Consider the following 27,725-nt stretch of genomic DNA (forward strand, 5'->3'; position numbering starts at 1 on the left):
TGAAGAAACAGAAATATCCGATAATCAGTTTTTTTTAGAAAAATCTTTTGAGAACGATTCCCGGAATGAAAATCGAAACGTCAAACATTTAGTTAATTAAAAAATAATGTAATTTTCACAACAATATTACAACAATTAGGGAACTTGCATAAAATTTTAAATTCGAAAAAAATGTTATAAATCACAACAGAACATAATTTAAAACATATATCAAAAATAAAAAAGTTCTTTTTGTTTTCCGTTTGGCCCCTAAAGACGATTCTAAATTCAAATTAAATGAACTAGCCCAAACACGTCTTGACGTCATATGATTATGTTTACATTTTGCACCGACAAAGTAAACAAAATTGTATATAATTTTAAATTAGATATAAACGTCAGGAGAAAATACAGTTATGTGACGTTACAAGTTTTTTGACCGTTTGAACTATTCATAGAAAACTTGTACTTTTACAAAATGGTTTTATTTTCCATAGTAAACCTTCTGTCCTTCAAAAACTGTATCAAACTCCAATCTCAAGAAACTGGTATATATTATTACAATGACATACGATAAAAGTAATTAGAATATAAATATTTTTCTCTTATTCCGCGACGATCAGCTGGCAAAATACCCAAGTAGATGGAGGCCAATAAACTAAAGAAGGAGAAGAAGAATATACCCAAATATAACCATAAACATAATAATCTAGTAAAACTGTGACGTCACGGGCCGTATGAACTATTTTAAATTACAGAAGATTTTAAATTTGTATATCTAAGTTATTATGAGTTTTTGAAGCGTGAAATTTTGGAAATCTCATTTTTAAACAAAACTGAACATTATTATATAATAAAAAAAAAGTGCAAGTTCCCCATTTAGACATATCACATGATTACTAGGTTGTTCAATAAGTTTTGCGGTTCGATAAGAAAAACATAATTTTATGGATTGAAATGCTCTTTATTATTTAGTATAGTCTCCCTGAAGATCAAGAAACGTGTTTCAACGATATTTCAATTTATAAATTTCATCCCTGATGTTGAATCTGGTAGGGCTGCAAAATACGCTTCCACAGTTGCTACAACTTCATCATTTGATGAAAAACGCTTCCCACGCATGAATTTTTTTAGGTGTTGAAACACATGGAAATCGCTAGGGGCCAAATCTGCTGACTACGATGGATTCTTCAACAATTTGAACTTCAATTCATGGATTTTAGCCATTGTTAAAATGCTCATGTGACACGGTGCATTATCCTGATAAAAAGGTTTTTTTTTCTTCTGAAAACCAGGTCTTTTTTCACTAATTCTTTCCTTCAGCTGGTCTAAAAAGTTACAATAATATTGAGAAATTATTGTTTTACCAGTTTAAACAAAATTCCTCTCGCATTCCAAAAACCTGATGCTAACAACTTCTTAGCCGATTTGTGGACGTGAACTCGTTTTGGAGCCGAAGAACCAAGTTCACGCCACTCTTTAGCCTCTTTTTTTGATTCAGTATCATGGTGATAGATCCAAGTCTCATCCATAGTGATGAATCGACGCACAAAATCAATTTTATTTTTTCTAAAATGCTCTAAATGTTGCTAATATAGTCGCATTCGAATGTGTTTTTGTTCCGTTGTTACGAACGCGGCACCCATTCTCACCAACACAGCTTTCTCAAACCCAATCCTTCAGTCAAAATATTGCTTACACTACCCCATGCATGAGATGCCTAGAGCTTCTACTAAATCTCTTTTAGTTACTCGACGATTTTCTAATACCATAACCTGTATTTTTTTCTACGATTTCTGGGGTTATTGCTGTTTTTAGACGTCCTTGACGTGGATGGTCTTCAAGACTTGTACGACCACGTATAAATTCAGCAACCCATCTTTGTACTGTACTAATTGAAGGGGAAAAGTCCTTAGACACTTTTAACATTAGCTCATAAATTCCCTTTGCTTTTAAACCTTCCAAAAATAAAAATTCAATCACTGCACGATACTTGATTGTCTCCGTTGTAAAAAGTACTGTGACACGTCGATAATAAATGGCTTGTAAACAAAGAATTAATTGATAGATTGAAATTTTACTTCACACACGTTCATATGTAGAATGTACCAACATAACCTAATAAAATTATGGAAGTAACTCCCTCTCTTATCGAACCGCAAAACTTATTGAACAACCTAGTATATTCAATGTTTGATTTTTATAACAGTTAACACATTTTTAGAGTCTTCTGCCTCTTCGGCTGCTTCTTCAGTGTCAGGCACCAGCAGCAGCTCAGACAGTGAAAGCAGTGCCGAATCCTCAACAAATACAAGAAAAGTAGTGAAAAAACCAGTCAAAAAGCCTTCGGTTGTTCATAAAGAAGGTCCCAACAGCGAATCGGAAAATGAAAACCCCGTAAAGAGTAAAGTGACGAGAAAACTGACCAGATCGGCGAGTACAAGAAAATCTAAACACGTAATGGGCAAAAACGTTTATTCTGATACTGATTCCGATACTGAGAGCACCAAAAGGTCATTGTCTAGATCTCCGGTTAAGAAGGCACCAGCCGTTAGTAAAGGTAAAACTAAGAAACGGAGAGAAAGTAAACACAAGAATAGTGATTCCCCTGTTGAAGAGGAAAGATGTTGCCCTCTGGAAGGTTGTGATAGTAATGGTCATCTGAGTGGCAAATTTGAGAAGCACTTCACGCTGGAAGGTTGTCCTAAATATCACAATATATCGCTGGATAAATGCAAACAGGTATGTAATTATAATAATAAATATCTCTAAATGCGGACTCAAACGACTCGTGTACTTGGCAAATAAACAATTATTTGCCTACTTGCCCAGTATACGAGCTTTGCGATAGCTATGGCAAGCAGGGTGCTCAGACGACGTATACAATTTACAAGTATACAATCAATCAGTGGTGTGATTACTAAATTAGACCAGGGCATTTAAGAAAAACATTAATTAATTAATTAATTTAAAAATTTTTAAATACGGCACCTAGAAATTTACAACTTTTTGTATTGTGTTCAGGATGATGTCAGAAAAAAAGTCTACAATAGAAAAATAGGTGGAAATGCATAGTTGCATTTTAAAGTGCATAAAATACATCCAAAAGTGCATAAACATGTCAAAATAAGTGTATTAAGGACCAGATTTTGTTACTCGGGGGTTTTTGGGGTCGCTGAAGATGAATACGCTATCAGAACCGACCACCGGAGCACCTGGGGCTAAGATTCACTGCTAAGGCACGTCATCAGGAGTTTCGAGGGTTTTTGGCACTAAATTGATACACACAGATTACTCGGGGGGTTTTTAGGGTAGCTGAACAAGAACATGCCATCAGGACCGACCTCCCGTGCACCTGGTGCTCAAAACCCTCCAAACTCCAGAAGATAACATGACTTAGAAGTGACCTTGAGCACCAGGTAAACGGGGATCGGTTCTTATGGCGTATTCGTATTCAGCGACCCATAAAACCAGCTAGTAATACATTTGAATCGCTTATTTCAGAAACAACCTAAGTCATATTTTGGCGATTTTGAGTTTATTAAACCAACATTATATTTCTGTGGGTTACACACAATAGAATACACATGAAGTCCTGTAAGCATAGTTAATTTGATAACGATTTAAAATATTCATATACACTCACCGGCACGAAAAACGGGCACCCTAAAAAATGGGTAATTTTTTATGTCTCGTATCTCCTAAACCTGTTGTCCGATTTAAGTAATTCTTTTAATATGTTATAGCCTTATTCTGTAATAATATCACTGTAAGAATATTGTTGCTAGACAGTTAAATTTTCATTGTATACCGGGTGTACCAATCAAACTGGGTTTTTTTCTCAATTTTCACAACACCCAGTGGAGTATTCTGCCCTTTATAAAATATTAAATTTAAATCCCAACTATAGCCCCAGGTTTTGTTAACATTCTGTTTTTTTATTCATTCGCCTATGTTGGATAATAAAAAAGTTAAGGACTTTAACAACTAACAACGTTCTTTATCAATACAGGGTGTTTCTAAATAAGTGCTACAAACTTTAAGGGGTAATTCTACATGAAAAAATAATGACCGTTTGCTTTATAAACCTATGTCCGCAAATGCTTCGTTTCCGAGATACGGGATGTCGAATTTTGTCTTACAAACTGACGTTTTATTTATTGCTCTAAAACCGGTTGAGATATGCAAATGCAATTTGGTAGGCTTTAAGAGGTAGTTATTCCGCATTTCTTGACATACAATTAAGAATTTATATTCACCATTGGCGTGCATACGGGTCATATTACCCGGTCACATTACCCGCATGCACGCCAATGGTGAATATAAAATTTTTAATTGTATGTCAAAAAATGCGCAATAAGTACCTCTTAAAACCTACCAAATTTCATTTGCATATCTCCGCCGGTTTTAGAGCAATAAATAAATCGTTGGTTTGTAAGAAAAATTGAACATCCCGTATCTCGGAAACGAAGCGTTTGCTGACATATGTTTATAAAGCAAACTATCATTATTTTTTCATGCAGGATTAACCCTTAAAGTTTGTCGCACTTGTTGAGAAACACCCTGTATTGATGAAGAACATGGCTAGTTGTTAAAGTACCTAACTTTTTTATTATCCAACACAAGCGAATAAATAAAAAAACAGAATGTTAATAAAACCTGGGGCTATATTTGGGTTTTAATTTCAATATTTTATAAAGACTAAAATATTGCACAGGGTGTTGTAAAAATTGAGAAAAAAACCCAGTTTGATTGGTACACCCGGTATACAATGAAAATTTACCTGTCTATCAACAATATTATTATAGCGGTATTGTTATTTGTCTCCCAAAAAAGAAAAATGCTAGAGAATGCACCGACCACCGTACCATAAGCCTGATGTCTCACACACTTAAAATGTTTTTAAAGATCATTCATAAACGCATTTACCAAAAACTTGATATGGATATTGAAGAAGTGCAATTTGGATTCCGTAGAGGCGTAGGTACCCGTACTTTGCATTCAACGTACTATACTAATCCAGAGATGCTTGGACGTGAACCAGGATATGTACGTCTGTTTCATAGATTACAACAAGGCTTTCGATAAAGTCCGCCACAAACAGCTAATGGACGTCCTCAAAGCAAAACAAATACAATACAATGACCTTCGAATTATAACAAATCTATATTATAAACAGCAAGCACACATACGCATTAACGAACACACATCAGAAGAGTTCGAAATTAAAAGAGGAGTGCGACAGGGGTGTGTATTGTCACCACTACTATTCAATGCATACTCTGAAGAAATTATGAAAAGAGCTCTTGAGGGAGAAGTAGCAGGAATAGAGGTAAATGGAACGCCAATTAACAACATTAGATATGCGGACGATACTATCATAATAGCAGACAACCTTAAAGACCCCAAAAAGCTAATGAACAAGATAGTTGAGTATGGAGAAGAATATGGATTATCAATAAACATCAAGAAAACTAAATTTATGAGGATATCAAAAACCCAAAATAATGATGAAAGCCTGACAATTAAAGGTAAAACTTTAGAACAAGTAGAAAACTATAACTATCTTGGCACAATAATTAATCACACAAACGATTACTCCAAAGAAATCAAAGTTCAAATAGAGAAAGCAAGAACAAACTTCAATAAAATGAGAAAGGTACTTTGTGCAAGAGAACTGAAATTAGACTTGAGAGTTAGGCTGGCAAGGTGTTACATTTTTTCGACCCTGCTTTATGGGATAGAAGCATGGACTCTTAACGCATCGACTACTAAAAAGTTGGAAGCATTTGAACTGTGGGTGTATAGAAGAATCCTGAAGATATCATGGACCGAGCATATAACAAACAACGAAGTCATGAGAAGAGTCAACAAAAGACTGGAAATATTGGAAACCATCAAGACACGAAAGCTGCAGTACCTGGGGCATGTTATGCGTAATGAGAGATACAACATACTTCAGTTGATTATACAGGGGAAAATCCAGGGCAAGAGAAGTGTAGGAAGGAGACGAATTTCGTGGTTGCGTAACTTGAGGGAATGGTACGGATGCACATCAACCGAACTGTTTAGAGCAGCAGCATCTAAGATCAGAATAGCCATGATGATTGCCAACCTCCATCGCGGAGATGGCACGTGAAGAAGAAGAAGATTGTTAAAGAATAAGGTTATAAAATATTAAAAAAATTACTGAAATTGGACAACAGGTTTAGGAGATACCAGCTATCAAAAATTACCCATTTTTTGGGGTGCCCGTTTTTCGTGCCGGTGAGTGTATATTTCTGAAACCACCTTAATCCCACAGAAAAACATGTTAGTGTAATAAACTCAAAATCGCTAAAATGTGACTTACTTTGTTTCTGAAATAAGCGATTAATTTGCATGTGACCGTGCACACCAGGCATATTCGTGTTTAGCAACACCAAAAACTCCCGTGTAATCTGTTTGTATTAATTTAGTGCCAAAAAACTCCAGAATATGACGTAAACCTATACACCAGGTGCTCCGGATGTCGGTTCTGATGGCGTATTCGTTTTCAGCAACCCAAAAAAACCCCCGCCGGAAACACTCAAAATTCCAAATGACGTGCCTTAACACTGACACCACGGTCTCCTAGGGTTGGTTCTGATTGCGTACTCATTTTCAGCGATTCCAAAACCTCCAAGTAATCTGTTTACATCAACTTAGTGCCGATAACTTTTTTTTTTTTATTTATTTATTGTTTATACATATGACCTGGCCCCTAGTGACTAATTCAGGTCGTTTTTCCTGATGGCATTACAGATATTTTTTATATTTTTACATTTTTTACTAAACTACTAAATCTATTTTTACAATTTATTAACTAATTTGCCATAATCTATTAATTACATTTAACAAATACATTTAACAAATTTAAATAAACATAAAATATTTTTGGTACCGTCAACTCCCTTCTAAGTTAACCTCTAATATAATAACCTCTATTTTCAGAAGAGAGTTGGTAGTCTTTTTTTTGTTTTTTTTTTAAATTTAATGAATTATTTATTGAATTATTATTTTTATTTATTTATTTTATATTGAATTATTATTATTATTAGTGTTGGATTATATACTCAACTTCATCAGTGTTGGATTATTTGTTGTCTTCTTCTATTATTATAGATTTCTTGTTGTTTTTTTAGATATTATTTCTGTTAGATTGTTTAATATTCCAAAATATTCTTCATTTTGTAATATATCTCTTATTTCAATTCTTTCTAATCTTCTTCTCATTTCTCTATGTTCTTCATTTTCTATAGTATTTTCACAATGTAACACTATATGTTCTGGTGTACCTAGTTCTCCACATTCACAATATGCATCATCTTTTAAGTTAAATCCTTCCAAATATATGGGTACGGTCCATGTCCTGTTAAAAAGTGTACTAAACCTTGTTTTGGATTAAAATAATTTGGAATGTTTTCTAATATTGGTATAAAATTGTATAAACGTCTAGATTTTGTTGAATTTTCCCATTCATTTTGTCTTTTTCTATTTATTATTTCTTTTAATTCTCTTTTATTTCTTATATCTAATCCTATTATTTGTATTATTTTTTCACATTTTTCTTTTTTTAGCCAATAATTACATGCTCTTTTTTGTGTTTTTAAATGCATTGGCATTACTCCAGTTAAAACTGTGAGTGCCTGTGTTGCAGTTGTTCCAAATGCTCCCGTCATTCTTACAAGAAATCCTCTCTGAGCTCTATTTAATTTTTCTGCATTTTTTTATTTATTAATCTATGTGCCCATACACTTGAACCGTACCCTACAATTGATGCAAGTATTGTACTTAGGTATATTCTCATCTGTCAGAACGATAGTGCCGATAACTGTCGAACCTCCAGATGACGTGCCTTAGCAGTGATCCTGGGCACCAGGTGCTCCAGGGGTCCATTCTGATGGCGTAATCGTGTTCAGCGACCCCAAAAAACCCACGAGTAACAGAAGTTGAACCTTAATATGTTTATTTTGACATGTTTATGCACTTTTGGATGCATTTTATTCACTTTAAAATGCAATAATGCATATCCACCCATTTTTCTATTGTAGACTTTTTTCCTGACATCATCCTGAACACAATGCAAAAAGTTGCAAGTCTCGAGATGCTCTATTTAAAAACCGATTTATTCTGGTGTTTTTACTGCTAAATGCCCTGGTCTAAATGAATAGTCACAAGAATTAATGCCAATTAGACCAGGGCGGATCTGTAAAAATATTAGTACATTTGGACGTTGAGAGGTGACTCAAATTTTTTTGCAGAAATTGCTTGAAAATAACTCAAATAATAATATTTGAGTTATCCTACCTCTCAAAAAGGTCCGGAACATTGTTTAAATAATCAAAATGTCAAAAAATGAAGGAAAAATTCGATTTTTTTCTTCGTTTTTTGATTATAACTTTAAAAGTATTCATTTTCGAGAAAAGTTGTACTAACATAAAAGTTGCATAATTAAATTTCCTACAATATAAAACTGGTTAATAATTTAAAAAATAGTTACCCTTGTTGCAAAATAGCAATAATTGCGAAAAAACTATACAAAAACAAGTATTCGCATTTTGCGTTTTTTCAACCATTTATGCTACACTTAGGACCTTCATATTTCACCCAGAAAAACTTTATGATACAGTAAAACAATAGTGTAAATTTCATTAAGCTTGGTTCAATAGATTTTGCAAAATAAATTTTGCAATCCAGCATTCGAAAAAAAAATTCGTTTTTTTAAATTGTTACAGGACTGAAACTAAAGCAGATAGCAAGTTGAATTTTTTTTTGCTTATATAAGTGTACTGTACCTTTTATTTACAATTTGCAAAATTACAATCAATTAACTGCCACGGCGTCAGGAATTTTTTTAAATAAACATTAATTATTGGTGCTACGCGCAGGACAGCGGATAGTTTGCTCTGATTGGGCATTTCAATGACCTTTGATAATGATTGATACATTTTAATTTTTATTACATTTCGATATAAATAAATAAATTTGTTTATTGCAAAATAAAAACACATACTCTATGATACTCTATCTATCCTTTGAAATAACACTATTTTTAGCAAAAACTTTCTTTGTTCATATATTTTAACTTAGAGAATAAAAGTTTATTATTTTTAAACATATGCAATTGTTTAAACAATATTTCACAAACAATAATAAAATTAGTTTGATTTTTGTGGAATTAAAATATTAAAATACAACAAAATATAGAGTAAGAAAATAATATATTAAATAAAGATTAGAAGAAATTTTGATGGAAATCAACTTGTGTGAATCGAACACCGCTGTCCTGCACGCAGCACCAAAAATTAATGTTTATTTAAAAAATTTCCTGACGCCGTGGTAATTATTCGATTTTAATTTTGCAAATTGCAAATGAAAGGTACAGTACACTTCTGTAAGTAAAAAAATATTCAACTTACTATGTGCTTTATTTTCAGTCCTGCAACATTTTTAAAAAATGAATTTTTTTTGCGAAAGCTGGATTTCAAAATTTATTTTGCAAAATCTATTAAACCGATCTCAATAAAATTTACAGTGTTGTTTTACTATATCATAAAGTTTTTCTGGATAAAATATAAAAGTCCTAAGTGTAGCATGAATGGTTGAAAAACGTAAAATGCGAATACATGTTTTTGTATGGTTTTTTTCGCAAGTATTGCTATTTTGCAACAAGGGTGACTATTTTTTAAATTTTTAACTAATCCTATATTATAGTAAATTTAATTACGCAACTTTTATGTCTGTACAACTTTTCTCAGAAATGAACAGTTTTAAAGTTATATTCAAAAAACCAATAAAAAAATCGAATTTTTCCTTCATATTTTGACATTTTGATTATTTAAACAATGTTCCGGACCATTTTGAGTGGGAGGATAACTCAAATATTATTATTTGAGTTATTTTTAAGCAATATCTGCAAAAAAATTTGAGTCACCTCTCAACGTCCATCTCAAAACAGATGAGCCCTGGACTAAATGATTATTTGTGGATTTCGTTTAAGCGCCTCTGCAAGTATAGACAAGTACAGTCCCGGAGCGAACCATGGCCGGTGAGAGAAATCTTCTCTGCGTAAAGTTTAGGTGGGCGTACGACCGACGACAGCATTTCTCATCGGCCATGGTTCGTTCCGGGGGCAAGTGTACAAATAATCGTGATCCCTTTGACTCGGGTAATTTTTGCCGACAACAAATAGAAAACCAACGAGTGACAACAATTTGCTTTTTTGTTTGATTTCAATTTTCCAGGTTATTGTGTGTGTTTGTGCCTTCTTGGTTTTCCTTTATTTCTTGTTCGTACTTCTTTTTACTCTTTGGATTATTTAGATCTTCTAGTTTCCACCGTTGTTTGCTATTCCCTCTGTTGTATAATTTTGCTCGTATCATATTCTTTTGTTGTTATCAAGTCAAGTCAAATTTATTGATCACATGCGACATTATACAAAGTACATGTATGAGACAAGTCAAAGTTACAGACATACATCTTAAAAGTATATAAATTAATAAATACGATAAAACATACTTAAAAGTTATTTTTAGAATATGGCTCTAGCTCACAAATGTATTGATGTACACGTACACACCTCCGAAAGTTTGGCTGATGTAAATTCATTCGTATATCTATTGGCAATTTGTTAAAGAAACTTATGGCTGCATAGTGTGTGCTACCTTCCAACAAAACAGAACGATGTTGTGGAAGCATAAAGTGATTGTCTCTGAATCTTGTTGAATAAACATGGTTAAATTGAAATCTATTAAATTCATAAATTTTGCAATGTAAATACATTATACACGAAAATATATACAGACCAAGAATTGTAAGAATATTGTTTTGTCTAAAGATGCCTCTACAGGAATCTCTAAATTCCATTTTACAGTTGAGTCCGCGAGTCTTTACCCGTGCGTCATCATTTAAAGCATACGAAATAAGTCGGAAATTTACTAAACGCAATAGCAAGTGACAGAAAGTGGGTATTATTCCGATCACGGGTTATCGTATAAAATTTGACGGTATCAAATAAATAGAATGTCAAATTTAAGTTTTGCTTTAAAATTTTGGTGCATAATTACAGCTACATTCGAAGTAGGTTAATAAATTATTTTAATATTATTGATTAATAAATAAATAAACAATCTATAAAAAAATTCAATAACATATTTTCTTTTTGTTATTATATTCACTTTGGCGGAACATTAAACACGAGCATTTATATTTATCATAAAATTTCTAACTCCAATATAAAATTAGTTGTGAAAATAACTGTTTGTATATTATAAAAAACTTCAAAATGCAAGAATTTGACAAAATAACAGCAAAAAATTCAACAAACTGACAGCCCCAAAGGTAAACAAACCAAAACGTCAGAAATTGTATTTAAAATATGTGAAAATATCCCCAGTCGTCTTTCTTTGTATCTATCTCTTTTCAATGCACTGAGTCTAAATTATTCATAAAAATAACATGTGTTTTTACTTAATAACATGCAGCAGCTGGTTTGTCATTAAATTCATGCGTGGAAGAGAATGATGCTAGATAAAAAGTATCTGTTTTATCTCGCCAGGTATTAATGACGCACGGGTAAAGACTCGCGGACTCAACTGTATACATTATCCTAATAGCTCTTTTCTGAAGTACGAATATCTGCTCTAATTCAGAGGTACAACCCCAGACTTCAATGGCATATTTGGCTATTGAGTAAAAATGGGCAAAGTATATATACTGTTTTTAATATTGATGTATTGAAGAGACTTGAAAGAATTCTCAATTCATAACATGCGCCACTTAATCTGGATTTCAAATTAGAAATGTGGTTTGACCATTTACAATTACTGTCTAAAAGGACCCCCCGCATCTTCATGCAGTCTGTTTTATCTATTGCTTATTGTACAGTGGCTTGATGGTTTAATAAATTATTTGACGTGAAAATCATATACTTTGATTTCTCTTCATTCAAAACTAGTTTGTTGGATAAGAAATAACTGTTGTATCTGTGTAGTTTTATTTTGCAAATTTTGATCAGATGTTCTTGTGACTAGAATGTTGGTATTATCCGCATAACTGATGATGTTAACCCCAGTCAGTGAATTAGTTACCAAAGCTATATCATTAATAAATACTATAAAAAGTAGAGGAGCCAATACACTACCCTGAGGAACACCATAATGGATATCCAATGTGTTTGATTCGTTTACAAGTCCATTAGATGTTATCTTTACTTTTTGTCTTCTATTCTCTAGGTAAGAAGTAAACCATTTTAGCACCACGAATACCAATCCCCTCAAGTTTTTATACCAATCCCCTCAAGTTACACCCCCATGTAGTATCTGCGATCGCTTCCCTGTACGTGTCTTTTTATTTAAAATTTTGTTGTTAGAAATCTAGTCAATTATTTCTGCCAACTAATATATTTTTTCATTTATTGGGTTAAACTTCATTATCTTTTCTCTCGTGTTTCCAAAGACGTAGAAGCTTCTTCCTTTATTGTTGCCTCTGTAAAAAAGCGTACTTTCCTTTTTTTATTTCCCTGTTATTTTTTCGTATCACCTCTTGTATGACTGGTATCTGGTTATGGTTTTTTAACCAAACCAGATAACACATAGTAGGAGGAACCAATTATGATGCTCTCTGATAAAATTTGGTCTCGTTTTCCGATGAAGTAGAGCAATTAGCTGCCAAATTATGTTTTCTTAACGATAAGGACAGTTTAAAAACATTGTCTCAATGCTGAAAGTCTTAGCTCCAGCATCGAATTTTTTACTTAATTTTTATTTACTTCGGTATAGGACCAACTTAACTCAAACACTGATTTGAGCACATTTTTTGAATTTCAACTTGAAAATTTATTAAAATAAAAATGTATATATGGGCCATTCCACGAACATACGCCTGTTTTGGATTACTTCGACAACGAATATTTTACTGTGCAACATAAGAAGTACGAAAGTAAATGGCGCTAATAATTATTCCAATAAACAACAGTGTAATTTGCAATTTACTTTCGTTCTTCTTATTTTGCACAGTAAAATATTCGTTGTCGAAGTAATCCAAAACAGGCGTATGTTCGTGGAATAGGGTATACCATTTTTATTCAGTTGCAATGCGAAGGCAAAACAATCTTATTTTTCACTTAGAACAGGGAGCGCAGTCCAGCACCCTGAATCGACGATTTTCGACTCTTATTGGTGTCATCATCGGAGAGGCGTAAGCCTGCTGCTCTCTGCTCGAAGTGACCAAACCATGAAAGTTTATCCCCGCATTGCAACTGACGTGTATGGAGTAGGTGACTAGCGTCATCTGGCAACTGAAAGGTAAAGTTTTCAATCCTAATAGCAACATTAATAATATGGAAAAATATTAAAAATATTACTAAAAGATTATTAATATGGAAAACTTATTGGTCCATTTCCCTGGTAACATCTCCATGGCTTCTAAAATTTGCAAGTCAGATGGATGCCGCAGTGAAGCCAAGAGGGAATTCTAAAAAGTTGCAATTCACAACCCCCCTCTGCAGCTTGGTAAAGTTCCAACGAAAAATGGACCTAGTTACTCTATAGGAGTAATACTAATATAAAATAAAAATGTATACCTTTTTTTATTCAGTTGCAATGCGAAGGCAAAACAATCTTATTTTTCACTTAGAACAGGGAGCGCAGTCCAGCACCATGAGTCGACGATTTTCGACTCTTATTGGAGTCATCATCGGAGAGGCGTAAGCCTGCTGATCTCTGCTCGAAGTGACCAAACCATGAAAGTTTATCCCCGCATTGCAGCTGACGTGTATGGAGTAGGTAACTAGCGTCATCTGGCAACTGAAAGGTAAAGTTTTCAATCCTAACAGCAACATTAATAATATGGAAAAATATTAAAAATATTACTAAAAGATTATTAAATTGAAAACTTATTGCTCCATTTCCCTGGTAACACCTCCATGGCTTCTAAAATTTGCAAGTTAGATGGATGCTGCAGTGAAGACAAGAGGGAATTCTAAATAGTTGCAATTCACAACCCCCCTCTGCAGCTTGGTAAAGTTCCAACGGAAGATGGACCTAGTTACTCTATAGGAGTAATACTAATATAAAATAAAAATGTATACCATTTTTATTCAGTTGCAATGCGAAGGCAAAACAATCTTTTTATTTTTCACTTAGAACAGGGAGCGCAGTCCAGCACTCTGAATCGACGATTTTCGACTCTTATTGGAGTCATCATCGGAGAGGCATCGTCACCAAACCATGAAAGTTTATCCCCGCATTGCAACTGACGTGTATGGAGTAGGTGACTAGCGTCATCTGGCAACTGAAAGGTAAAGTTTTCAATCCTAATAGCAACATTAATAATATGGAAAAATATTAAAAATATTACTAAAAGATTATTAATATGGAAAACTTATTGGTCCATTTCCCTGGTAACATCTCCATGGCTTCTAAAATTTGCAAGCCAGATGGATGCTGCAGTGAAGACAAGAGGGAATTCTAAATAGTTGCAATTCACAACCCCCCTCTGCAGCTTGGTAAAGTTCCAACGAAAAATGGACCTAGTTACTCTATAGGAGTAATACTAATATAAAATAAAAATGTATACCTTTTTTTATTCAGTTGCAATGCGAAGGCAAAACAATCTTATTTTTCAATTAGAACAGGGAGCGCAGTCCAGCACCCTGAGTCGACGATTTTCGACTCTTATTGGAGTCATCATCGGAGAGGCGTAAGCCTGCTGCTCTCTGCTCGAAGTGAACAAACCATGAAAGTTTATCCCCGCATTGCAGCTGACGTGTATGGAGTAGGTAACTAGCGTCATCTGGCAACTGAAAGGTAAAGTTTTCAATCCTAATAGCAACATTAATAATATGGAAAAATATTAAAAATATTACTAAAAGATTATTAATATGGAAAACTTATTGGTCCATTTCCCTGGTAACATCTCCATGGCTTCTAAAATTTGCAAGCCAGATGGATGCTGCAGTGAAGACAAGAGGGAATTCTAAATAGTTGCAATTCACAACCCCCCTCTGCAGCTTGGTAAAGTTCCAACGAAAAATGGACCTAGTTACTCTATAGGAGTAATACTAATATAAAATAAAAATGTATACCTTTTTTTATTCAGTTGCAATGCGAAGGCAAAACAATCTTATTTTTCACTTAGAACAGGGAGCGCAGTCCAGCACCATGAGTCGACGATTTTCGACTCTTATTGGAGTCATCATCGGAGAGGCGTAAGCCTGCTGATCTCTGCTCGAAGTGACCAAACCATGAAAGTTTATCCCCGCATTGCAGCTGACGTGTATGGAGTAGGTAACTAGCGTCATCTGGCAACTGAAAGGTAAAGTTTTCAATCCTAACAGCAACATTAATAATATGGAAAAATATTAAAAATATTACTAAAAGATTATTAAATTGAAAACTTATTGCTCCATTTCCCTGGTAACACCTCCATGGCTTCTAAAATTTGCAAGTTAGATGGATGCTGCAGTGAAGACAAGAGGGAATTCTAAATAGTTGCAATTCACAACCCCCCTCTGCAGCTTGGTAAAGTTCCAACGGAAGATGGACCTAGTTACTCTATAGGAGTAATACTAATATAAAATAAAAATGTATACCATTTTTATTCAGTTGCAATGCGAAGGCAAAACAATCTTTTTATTTTTCACTTAGAACAGGGAGCGCAGTCCAGCACTCTGAATCGACGATTTTCGACTATTATTGGAGTCATCATCGGAGAGGCATCGTCACCAAACCATGAAAGTTTATCCCCGCATTGCAACTGACGTGAATGGATTAGGTGACTAGCGTCATCTGGCAACTGAAAGGTAAAATTTTCAATCCTAATAGCAACATTAATAATATCCATACACGTCAGTTGCAATGCGGGGACTTTCTTGCAAATTTTAGAAGCCGTGGAGATGTTACCACGGAAATGGACCAATAATAAGTTTTCAATTTAAAAATCTTTTAGTAATATTTTTAATATTTTTCAATATTATTAATGTTGCTATTAGGATTGAAAACTTTACCTTTTTGAAAATTTATTGATCAAAGCAAATAAATACAACTATAGATTTTTATATTTAAATTTTTTATTCTATGTATTTGCTTACCCTTTTTATAATGTTTTAGTTGCTCGACGAAAGGAAGAAGCGAGAAGAAGCTCGGAAAAAAGCTCTAGAATTTCACAAGAAAACACCACGACCGAACGCCAGTTCCGAACAAAAACAGTATTTGCAACGGATAAGGGACATGAGAGCCAAATTCAAAATGGAAATAATTGAAGATATAAAACCGTGCGTTGATCGCACGAAGGAACCAGATCTTAACAACTTCGTTCCAGAGTACGATCTAAAGTTGTTTCAAGACGCTCAAGCTTTGGCAAGCGAGTATATCGAGGACGATCTGAAGAACCTTCCGAGTTCCAAAGGTAAGATATAGATGAAACATGAAACATGTGCGTTTTGTTGTGTACTAGAACGTATTTGAAAACGGCGTTTCAGATATGGTATTGGCATTGTTTTTTGAAGACTTCGCGAAATACGATATCGTAGTTTATTGTTCTTTGTTTTTAAACCAAGAGGAGTAAACTAAAAAGACAGATTCACACTCAAGAAAGGGTACCCCGTCAAAATAGCCCCGTCGAAAAAGCTCCGACATAATATCCCGCACACAAAATAGCTCCTCCAAAATAATCTGCAGACAAAATAGCCGCGGAATAATAGCTCACCCACAAAATAGTCCCGACAAAAAAGCTCCCTTCAGAATTCATCATGAAATAACCCCTTAAAAATACATTTTTTCGGAAAGGGTAATTATCCTCTATTCAAATGTTTAGCTTAACCACATTAAATAAAAACTGTTTCGACTGAATGTGTTCTGCTTTTCGATTAAATTCAATGTTCAAGCCAGCTCCCGTAAGCCATCTGCTTCTTGGAAGTTTGAACACTTAATTTAAGCGAAAATGAATGTTTATTTACACATTTATAAACATTTTTGTCTGATTTCTGCCAGCAGTAAAATGTATTTTGAATTAAATGAATTACATATTGTTATGCTCGGTATTTCTCTCTTTTATGAGGTTGATGAGCAAATTCTAAATTTTATTAGTTACTCAATTATTTTAATTACTGCTTATGTAAAACAAAACCAAATTTAAATTAACTTTTCTAATAAACTTTATTCTCAGGGCTATTTTATTTTTGATGCTTTACCTTTGGTTTGTGGCTTCTGGTATCTCTAGTTGCTTACTCCATCCAGGAAAAACAGGGACATTAAACACACTTAATGTCATATAAATGTTAAAAAATATTATTTATTTATCCAATATACCATAAACATAGGATTTCAAAAATATGCTAAAATCTAAATTTGTTGCAACTATTTCTCATCTACTAAATTAAGCTTTAATTCTGATATCTCCTCTGTTTTAACAAAAAAAAAATATTTAAATGATTCGTTATTTATTCTTACAAAGTTTAATAAAATTTACGTTTCTCTTTTTGCATTGATTACTTATTTCTTCTTTAAAATTTGGAATGACTAATAATGCTATAGAACTGTTCAATACAAAAATTAAGCAAATATGGTGTGGATATAAACAACTCTCTCCGTTTCACAAATGATTTGACTAACCGTTTTTTTTTCTTCTCTACTTCTTTTCCCTGATTGCGTCGTCCTCGATGCTCCCTCACGTACTCTTAGGATGTTGCGAAAGGTCCCTCTCGTCCAAACTGCTTCACAAACACACAAACAGGACTCGCTCGAATTATCGACTCACTTTTCTTTCTGCTCGATATCTTGTGCAAATAGATACCAATCGGCTACTCGTTCTAGACAGAAACAGGAATCTTCCTCGGTCCCAGGAAAATTAACTTCTCAACTCGGTCAACGATTTCGTTTCAACTTGATTCTGCTCGCAAAGGCCAACTTCACCACTTTACACTGACTTCTCACTTTTCAAAACTGGACTGCCTCCTTCAGATATTCATTTCACAGTCCATTTTTTCTCTCGTCAAAATCAGACTCAACACTCTCGCAAAGCGAAATAAACGGTATTGTGTAATCTGCCCGCACCATTGTTTAAGTCCGTTCAAAAACCCATTAAAAGAAACCAACTTCTTAACGATTTCACTTTTCCGCGAAAACACTGATTACCAACTAAATTATCCTATTACAATTTTTGGTCATATACAGGGCGATGAAAATCTATAATTTCGTGGTCTCTGATATAAATTTATTCTAAATTTTTCCCAAAAAAAATTATGCAATCTATTCTTCTTTTTTTTGTCAAATAATTTAAATTAAAAACAAGTTTTTGGACACCAATACATTTTTGAAGTAAAAACTTCTTGAGGGAATTAGTGCACTTTTTGGATGGGGAAAAAGTATTAAATTAGCGACCGTCATCGCTTTGGCGAAATAAATTTTTGAAGTAAAACTTCTTTAGGGGCGTTGTGCACTTTTTGGATGGGGAAAAATTATTAAACTAGCGACCGTCATCGCTTCGATGAAATAAATTTTTGAAATGGAAACTTCTTGAGGGACGTTGTGCACTTTTTGGATGGGGAAAAATTATTAAATTAGCGACCGTCATCGCTTCGACGAAATAAATTTTTGAAGTGGAAACTTCTTTAGGGCCGTTGTGCACTTTTTGGATGGGAAAAAGTATTAAATTAGCAACCGTCATCGCGACGGTCATCGCTTTGACGAAATAAATATTTGAAGTAAAAACTTCTCGAGGGACGTTGTGCACTTTTTGGATGAGGAAAAAGTATTAAATTAGCGACCGCCATCGCTTCGACTAAATACATTTTTGAAGTAAAAATTTCTTTAGGGGCGTTGTGCACTTTTTGGATGGGAAAAAGTATTAAATTAGCGACCGTCATCGCGACGGTCATCGCTTTGACGAAATAAATATTTGAAGTGAAAACTTCTTGAGTGACGTTGTGCATTTTTTGGATGGGGAAAAAGTATTAAATTAGCGACCGTCATCGCGACCATCATCGCTTCGACGAAATAAATATTTGAAGTGAAAACTTCTTGAGGGACGTTATGCACTTTTTGGATGGAGAAAAAGTATTAAATTAGAGAACGTCATCGCTTCGACGAAATAAATTTTTGAATTGAAAACTTCTTTAGGGACGTTGTGCACTTCTTGGATGGGGAAAAAGTATTGAATTTGAGACCATCATCACTTCGCTGAAATAAATTTTGTACGTATATAAATTATGTGTATGTATACATAAATAGCATATAATAACGCATCGCGTATATGATATAGGTATAGCACTTCTTGTTAGATCGGGAACAGCTTTACTATAGGAAGTTTTCACTTCTGTCGGAACTCCCACGAGTGCCTTGAATTTTTTTTGTTTCAAACTATTTTTTCTTGTATCCTTCGTGAACATGCAAATTACAGTTTTTCCTCTACGTAACATCTATGATACCGGGTCAATCCTGACCCGGTTTTCCGATTTAGAAAAATGGTAGCAACAATGTTGCAAAACATTGGTATAGGTCTGGTCGAAATATTACAACTGACAATTTTTTTACTGACATTGGGTGCGTTCGGACGACCATAGCGGCTGGCTGTCAGCAGAAATCGGCTGAGTGGTTGTATCCAGCCGTGATAGGGAAAGCTTAGTAAATCTCTCAGCGGCTGGCTTCCAGCGGTGACGTCTGACAGCTACTGCTGGCTCAGCTGTCCAGCCGCTGTGGTCGTCCGAACGCACCCATTGCTTTATCTGAAGAACTCTTATCGAAAAATTTAACTTTTTTGGGTACTATTAGAAAAAATAGGAAGGATTTACCCAAATCATTGCTTGAAATGACAGATGGTTCAGTGTATTATTCAAAATTTTTGTTCACTAGAAACTTAATTTTAGTTTTATATGTAACCAAGCCTAACAAATTTGTCGCATTATTATCAACCTTACACAATGAACATGAAATTTCGGGTGGACTCTAAAAGTATAAACCAAAGATTATTTTTAGTCCAGAAAGGCACTGCGCATCCGCTAGGAAAAATATTCCGATTCGGATTTTTTGCATAATCTTACTCAAAAAGGACCCCTTTTAACAAATTTGCATGTTGCCAGGACCAAAAGTGGGTAAAAATTTTTTTAAACGTTTTTTTTTGTTTTTTTTTCCTAAAATTATTTTTTTTGCACGGAACGAAGTTTTTTTAGGTTTTTTGGATCATTCCAAACAGAAAAGGTTTTTAGTAACATTTCTCTAAAGTTGATAGTTTTTGACATATTAGTGATTAAAAATTGAAAAATTGCGAAATTGGCCAGTTTTAACCCTCAAGAACTATGTGAAGAACTGAAAATTTGAATGTTGCCAATGTAGGTAGATATTCTTTAAACATCGATTGATGAAATCCCGAAGAGTTTTTGGCAATATAATATTCAAAACTCCTTTGTTTTTTAATTGCTAATCAAGCGTGCGCGACACTATTTTCCACCGACATGCGACAGTATGGTGCAAATGAAAGGAATAAATTCGTTATTTCGTAAACCGGCGACTTTAAAAAAAATCCCGAAACAGGTCGATTTTTATTTTTAAGTTATGATATTGTGGCATATATGGTATACTAGTGACGTCATCCATCTGGGCGTGATGACGTAATCGATGATTTTTTTTAATGAGAATAGGGGTCGTGTGCTAGCTCATTTGAAAGGTTCTTCAATTCTCTATTCAGTAATATAAACATTTATATAATTATTTATACAGGTTGTCCTACTTCTTTTTTTGTCAAATAATTTAATTTAATAAGAAATTTTTTTTTTGTCAAATAATTTAATTTAATAAAAATTTTTTGGACACCCTGTATAAATAATTATGTACATGTTTACATGACTGAATAGAGAATTGAAGAGCCTTTCAAATGAGCTACCACACGACCCCTATTCTCATTTAAAAAATCAAAGTGTCGCGCATGCGTGATTAGGAATTAAAAAACAAAGGAGTTTTGAATACTGTATTGCAAAAAACTCTTCGGGATTTTATCAATCGATGTTTAAAGAATATCTACCTACCTTGGCAACATTCAAATTTTAAGTTTTTCACATAGTTTTTGAAGGTTAAAAATAGCCGATTTCGCAATTTTTCAATTTTTAATCGCTTATATGTCAAAAACTATCAACTTTAGAGAAAAGTCACTAAAGACCTTTTCTGTTTGGAATGATACAAAAAACCTAAAAAAACTTTGTTCCATGCAAAAAAAATAATTTTAGGAAAAAAACAAAAAAAAAACGTTTAAAAAATGTTTGACCCACTTTTGGTCCTGGCAACATGCAAAGGACCAGGCAACACTCCTTATGGAAAAGTGGTCCCGGTCAAATTTGATGAAAGTTTGGTCAATGATACTTCTTGATGTGTAGATAAAAAAAGTCCATGGCACCTGGGTCTGAATAACTACTATTCTCGAGTTACAGCCTTCTGAAATTATTGGATTCGAGTGCTCGGTTTACGTTAAGTGCACTAATTTACGGTCAAGTGAACGAAAATATTTATTATTAGAAGAAGAGAAACTCATGTTCTTCATACATACTTGCGTGTTGTATATGAATTCGTGGTCAAAAATAGTTGGATCGTATTTTAATCTTCAGAAAACCTCCGAAAAGTCTTCAGAAAACTAAAAAAGTGCGGTATAAAATGTGCTGCTAGATCGATATAAGCATTATCATGTTTTCATGAATGCTTCTCAGTTATGGAATACCAGCAAAACCGTAGTTCCACCTTATCTTTAGAAAAATACCGAACAGTGGCGGATCTAGGGGAGATGGGGGTAATTTCACTCGTAACATGTTCCAGAATAATTAAAGAAAACATTGTTAAAACATAAAAAAATACATTAGTTGACATGAAACTTGTCCCGCATATCAGATATAAGACAGGTAGAGAACATGGACTTGATTTCAATACAAAAAAAAATTAAAGGCACTCGTGGGAGTGCCGACAGAAGTGAAAACTTCTTATGGTATATAAGTTACGAGCTCAATGCTTTTACCCCATCCTAAAAGAAGTGTTATACCTATATCATATATGATATACGCGATGCGTATGCCCTATGCTATTTATGTATACATACACATAATTTCTATATGTACAAAATTTATTTCAGGGAAGTGATGACGGTCGCAAATTCAATACTTTTTCCCCATCCAAGAAGTGCACAACGTCCCTAAAGAAATTTTCAATTCGAAAATTTATTTTGTCAAGTGATAACGGTCGCTAATTTACTACTTTTTCCCCATCCAAAAAGTGCACAACGTCCCTCAAGAAATTTTCACTTCAAATATTTATTTCGTCGAAGCGATGCTGGTCGCTAATTTAATACTTTTTTACATCGAAAAAGTGCACAACGTCCCTAAATAAGTTTCACTTCAAATATTTATTTCGTCGAAGCGATTACGGCCCTAATTCAATATCTTTCCTCCATACAAAAAGTGCACAACGTCCCTATAAAAGTTTTCACTTAAAAAATTTATTTCGTCGAAGCGATGACGGTCGCTAATTTAATAATTTTTCCTTATCCAAAAAGTGCACAACGTCCCTCAAGAAGATTTTACTTCAAAAATGTATTTCGTCGAAGCGATGAAGGTTCGCTAATATAATATTTTTCCCATCCAAAAAGTGCACAACGTCCCTCAAGAAGTTTCCACTTCAAAAATTGATTTCATCGAAGCGATGACGGTCGCTAATGTAATGCTTTTTTCCATCGAAAAAGTGCACAACGTCCCTAAAGAAGTTTCACTTCAAATATTTATTTCGTCGAAGCGATGACGGTCCATAATTCAATACTTTTCCCCCCATCCAAAAAGTGCACAACGTCCCTCAAGAAGTTTTCACTTCACGAATTTATTTCATCGAAGCGATGACGGTCGATAATTTAATACTTTTTTCCATCCAAAAAGAGCACAACGTCCCTAAAGAAGTTTTTACTTCAAATGTTTATTTCGCCGAAGCGATGACGGTCGCTAATTCAATACTTCTTCCCCATCTAAAAAGTGCACAACGTCCCCAAAAGAAGTTTTCACTTTATAAATTTATTTTGCCGAAGCGATGACGGCCGCGATGACGTTCGCTAATTCAATACTTTTTCCCTATCTAAAAAGTGCACAACGTCCCTAAAGAAATTTTCACTTCAAAAATTTATTTCGTCGAAACAATGACGGTCGCTAATTTAATACTTTTTCCCCGTCCAAAAAGTGCACAACGACCCTCAAGAAGTTTTCACTTCAAACATTTATTTCTTCGAAGCGATGACGGTCGCAATGACGGTCGCCAATTTAATACTTTTTTCCATCCAAAAAGTGCACAACGTCCCTAAAGAAGTTTTCACTTCAATACATATACGTACAAAATTTATTTCGCCGAAGAGATGACGGTCGCGAAATAAATCCTTTTTCCCTATCGAAAAATAGGTTTTACATTATTTATTTTAAATTTAAATACTTCTATACAATTTATGTATACATACAAATAATATATAGCATAAGCGATGACGGTCGCGATGACGGTCGCAATGACGGTCGCGAATTCAATGCTTTTTCCCCTATCCAAAAATCGCACAATGTCCCTAAAGAAGTTTTCACTTCAAAAACAAAGTACCTGGTAGTTTGTAAATGCTAAATATTGATTACAATTGTGTATGGAAAAATCGGGTTTAAATCATCTTCGACTATTCGTACATTAACATTTTGCTGATTTCGCTTCGATGCATCATACGTCGTGTTAACTAACGACCTGTCAGGATACATAACATTAGGTTGATGTCTTGCAAAGCCTAAAAACCACAACACACTGGTGACATGAGCACAAGTACCTACAGTTCTCGCACCAGATTGACAGGTACAGTAGTACCCGTTAATCGGTTCTTCTACAGGCTCATCTTCATCATTATCTTCATCAACCGTATAGGAAATGAATACTTGGTGTTTTGTAGCTTGCCGAAACCTAGAAAATATTCGAACTCTTATGAATCCCGGTTCATCCATATTCTCATCAATTTGAAACTCTTCGTCATTTTCTCTTATTATTTTATCTTGTATGTAAGATGGTGCCAGTTTAATTTGATATATCCCAATCGTAAGGTCTTTTAGGTAGTCTAAGTCGAAAACAGGAAAGTTAGCAAACTCATGATTATGAAGCCTTCTCCATTGACCATTTCTTCTAATCAGATTATCAGTCTCAACTCTAGCTTGTACAACATTGGGAATTAGTAACCTCTGTAATAACTGTTCAGCTGCTTCAGCTGTAGCACCTTGCATGTGGATCGGTGGGTGATACTTATTTAATAGTGCACCAGCAATACGGTAAAAATCATTTAGTTTTTTGCATGGTGCATGTTTATAGGATTGGAAAAGAATTTAAAGACAGAGCGTAAATGACCATTTCTTCCTTCTACAATCCATCGATTTTTCGTAATAATGCGTGAGTTATTAGCATCTTCAGTTGAAAGTTGCTTTTGTCCACGTGACAAAAGGGCTGGCATCTTATGTTCGATACCTAGTAATTGTAAAAATGGTATACAATCTCGATATCCTCTGTCTACCAGGAGTATGTCTCCATTTTGGAACCAATCTCTTAAATAATTTCCATCTCTGTTAAATTCATGTTGAAGAATGTTGGCATCATTATTGTACGAATCAGAAAAGTATGGTCCAAAAATCGATAAAATATAGCCATCAGGTGCTACAACTAATGTTGGTTTTAAAATATGTCTACTTTTGTGCATTGAATAAGATTGTAGAAGTACTTGAAAACAGTTGCTTTTATGTAAGTAGGCATATGTTGTATCTACTAATGCAATCACATTTGGTTCATTCGGATTCGGATTGTACAAAATATTAGAGTAAGCCGTTACATCAAACACATAGTATCAACAAACCTTTAAACTGTCATTGAGACAACTCAAGTGCTGAAAGTTATGTGCCATCTAGTGACAAATCTGCATAGTAAGTAAGTAAGTAAGTAAGGTATGCTTTATTGTCAAAAAATTTTAACAATTTGTGGACAAAGCTTATACAAAATAAAAAATACAATAAAAAACAAAAAATAGTAAAAAACTACAAACAAAACAAAAACAGAAACAGACACCAAGTAAATGGCGTACACCAAGTAAATGGCGCCATAGTAGCTTTTGAAGATGTGACTTAGTCTTTGCCTATTGCATATGCGTATGATATAAGTATCAGGATTATATCTAACCATTTAAGTAAAGAGACGAAATGACAAATCATATTTCATTTTTGTTTGCTTAAAAAAATACAGAGAGAAAAGTTTATTATGATTATACCTAAGTATGAATATTATAGTTGTTATAAAAGTAACCCTACAACATTATTCTCCATAATATTTTGTATTAAAAAGCTCATCATCATTGGCTGTAGAACCCCCGGTGGACCTCGGCCTCTTCGAGAATCAGCTTCCATTCCTTTCTATCCTTCGCCTTGGTTTTCCAATTTCGTACTCTTAACACCCGTAACTCATCTTATCTGGTCCTTAACTCGTACTCTGGGCCATGGGCGCCCATACCCATGGGCAGGGGTGGCCGTGGCCCCTCTGGTTTTTCGGGTGCTTTGAATTATATATGGTTATTCAAAGTATACAAAATATAATGTGCAATATCTTAACGTTTGCCCCCCTAAAATTTTTTATATGGGCGCCCGTGCTCTGGGCTTACGTCTTTTCGTCACACTATCCGCTCTTTGGTTATAAATCTGTTTTGATGGCTGCATCTCGTTCATTTTCGTTAAATAAAGTTATTTCATTAATTCTGGACCATGTTACCGGTGGAATTACCCCTATCTACCCCTAGATCCGCCACTGTTCAGTAGTTTTCTAAAGATAAAGCCGAACTGCAGTTTTGCTGGTATTGCATAACTAAGAAGCATTCATGAAAACATGATAATGCTTATATGGATCGAGCAGCACATTTTATACCGCACTTCTTTAGTTTTCTGAAGACTTTTCGGAGGTTTTCTGAAGACTAAAATACGATCCAACTATTTTTGACCACGAATTCATATACAACACGCAAGTATGTATGAAAAACATGAGTTTCTCTTTTTCTAATAATAAATATTTTCGTTCACTTGACCGCAAATTAGTGCACTTAAAGTAAACCGTGTACTCGAATCCAATAACTTCAGTAGGCTGTAACTCGAGAATAGTAATTATTCAGACCCAGGTGCCATGGACTTTTTTAATCTATACATCAAGAAGTATCATTGACCAAACTTTCATCAAATTTGATCGGGACCACTTTTCCATAAGGAGTGTTGCCTGGTCCTTTGTTAAAAGGGGTCCTTTTTGAGTAAGATTGTGCAAAAAATCCGAATCAGAATATTTTTCCTAACGAATGCGCAGTGGCTTTCTGAACTATTTGGATTACAACAAAACCAAAAGTGGAGTTGATATTTTAGATAAATTTATCCGAGAATACACATGCAAAAGAGCAACAAGAAGATGGCCCTTAAATATTTTTTTTTTAACTTTTTGGATATTGCATGCTACAATACTTTTGTTTTCGCAGAAAACTATTTCTGGAAGATCTTGGAAAACAATTAACCTTACCCCATATAAAACGAAGAGCTGAATCAATACAAAATGAACCCACCAGGTACCATAAATCCGTAATCGTTGCAATAAAGACCACGGGTATTAGTGTAAAGAAGCAAACAGAAGTGCCGGAATCTGCAACAAAATGAGGTCGTGGTTATTCTTGTAGGGGTAGTGACAATAAGTATTCAAAGAGGTGGGACATTTGTAAGAGTTTGTATGTACCTAATACTTATTCAAAACGTGAAGAAGTCCATATTGTCACAAATAAATACAACTACTACCAAAAAGACGAGAATTGGGAACCATGTTAAAAAATTTAAACGAATATTATAATTTAGGATTATAATTTTCATGTTTCTTTGGTTTTTGTTAAATAAAGATACTCTTTAATAATACTGACTATTTAAAACACCCTTATAAATAAAATGAGAATGGGTCACTCTTGACCCATCATCGTAATCTAATTAAGTAAAATAGTCTCCGTACTCCGAAGGTTAAGCTTGAATACTTAGATTTGAGTACTGGTCGAAAAAACATACATTCAATTACCCATAACTCACTTTTAATTAACATTAGTTTAGATTTTAAGTTGAAAGTATATTCAGTTTTTTATTATCTTCGATTTGGTAATATTAACTTTTTTGTCAAAGCTTATAGTTTTTGACATATACGTGAAAAACAGCTTTAAAACTTGCATTTTTTACGAAAAAATAAAATCTTTGATCTGTAATAACTCAAAAAGTATTGGTTTATATTAATAATTTTATATAACAAATTTTGCTTAGAATTTGTCCCTTCATCGATTTTATTATTTTTAATAAAATAATTTTCACCCCCGAACGGGGGGCATCCACCCCCAGGGTAAAAGCGCAAGTTAGCATCATGTCACCTTTGTTCCTGGAGGTATTCTCTAGCTACTCACCAATTTTCATGAAAATCGATGGAGGTTCAACGAAATCGGAGGTGAAAACCTTCAGTGACTGCACTAGTAATAGTATCTTCAGTTTTGCTACTATTTTAAAAGAAATTTAAATCGAAATTTTTCCATGCCCTGAAGAGGCCACATGCAAAGTTCGAAACCATATTGCCATATCATAAACGTGCATAACAATTATTTAAAAACCCGACCTGTCTGAGCGTTTTGCTTATGTGCTAGGGAAGAGGTGGGGCTTA

General features: G+C 34.1%; 1 protein-coding gene and 1 long non-coding RNA gene across 2 annotated transcripts in view; one reads left to right on the forward strand and one right to left on the reverse strand.

Annotated features, from left to right (window-relative positions):
- The window catches only part of LOC126888616 (uncharacterized), a 558,932-nt gene that overhangs the window by 266,441 nt on the left and 264,766 nt on the right, over window positions 1–27,725 (reverse strand). The window lies entirely within an intron of this gene.
- LOC114332279 (histone acetyltransferase KAT7) overlaps window positions 1–27,725 on the forward strand; it is a 406,379-nt gene that overhangs the window by 14,204 nt on the left and 364,450 nt on the right. The window contains exons 4-5 of the mRNA XM_050656904.1: window positions 2,204–2,721; window positions 16,110–16,407. Coding sequence (XP_050512861.1) covers window positions 2,204–2,721; window positions 16,110–16,407 — 816 coding nt within the window. The remainder of the gene's footprint in view (window positions 1–2,203; window positions 2,722–16,109; window positions 16,408–27,725) is intronic.

This window comes from Diabrotica virgifera, chromosome 1, assembly GCF_917563875.1.
Source record: "Diabrotica virgifera virgifera chromosome 1, PGI_DIABVI_V3a".
In the NCBI taxonomy this organism is placed as follows: Eukaryota; Metazoa; Arthropoda; class Insecta; order Coleoptera; family Chrysomelidae; genus Diabrotica; species Diabrotica virgifera.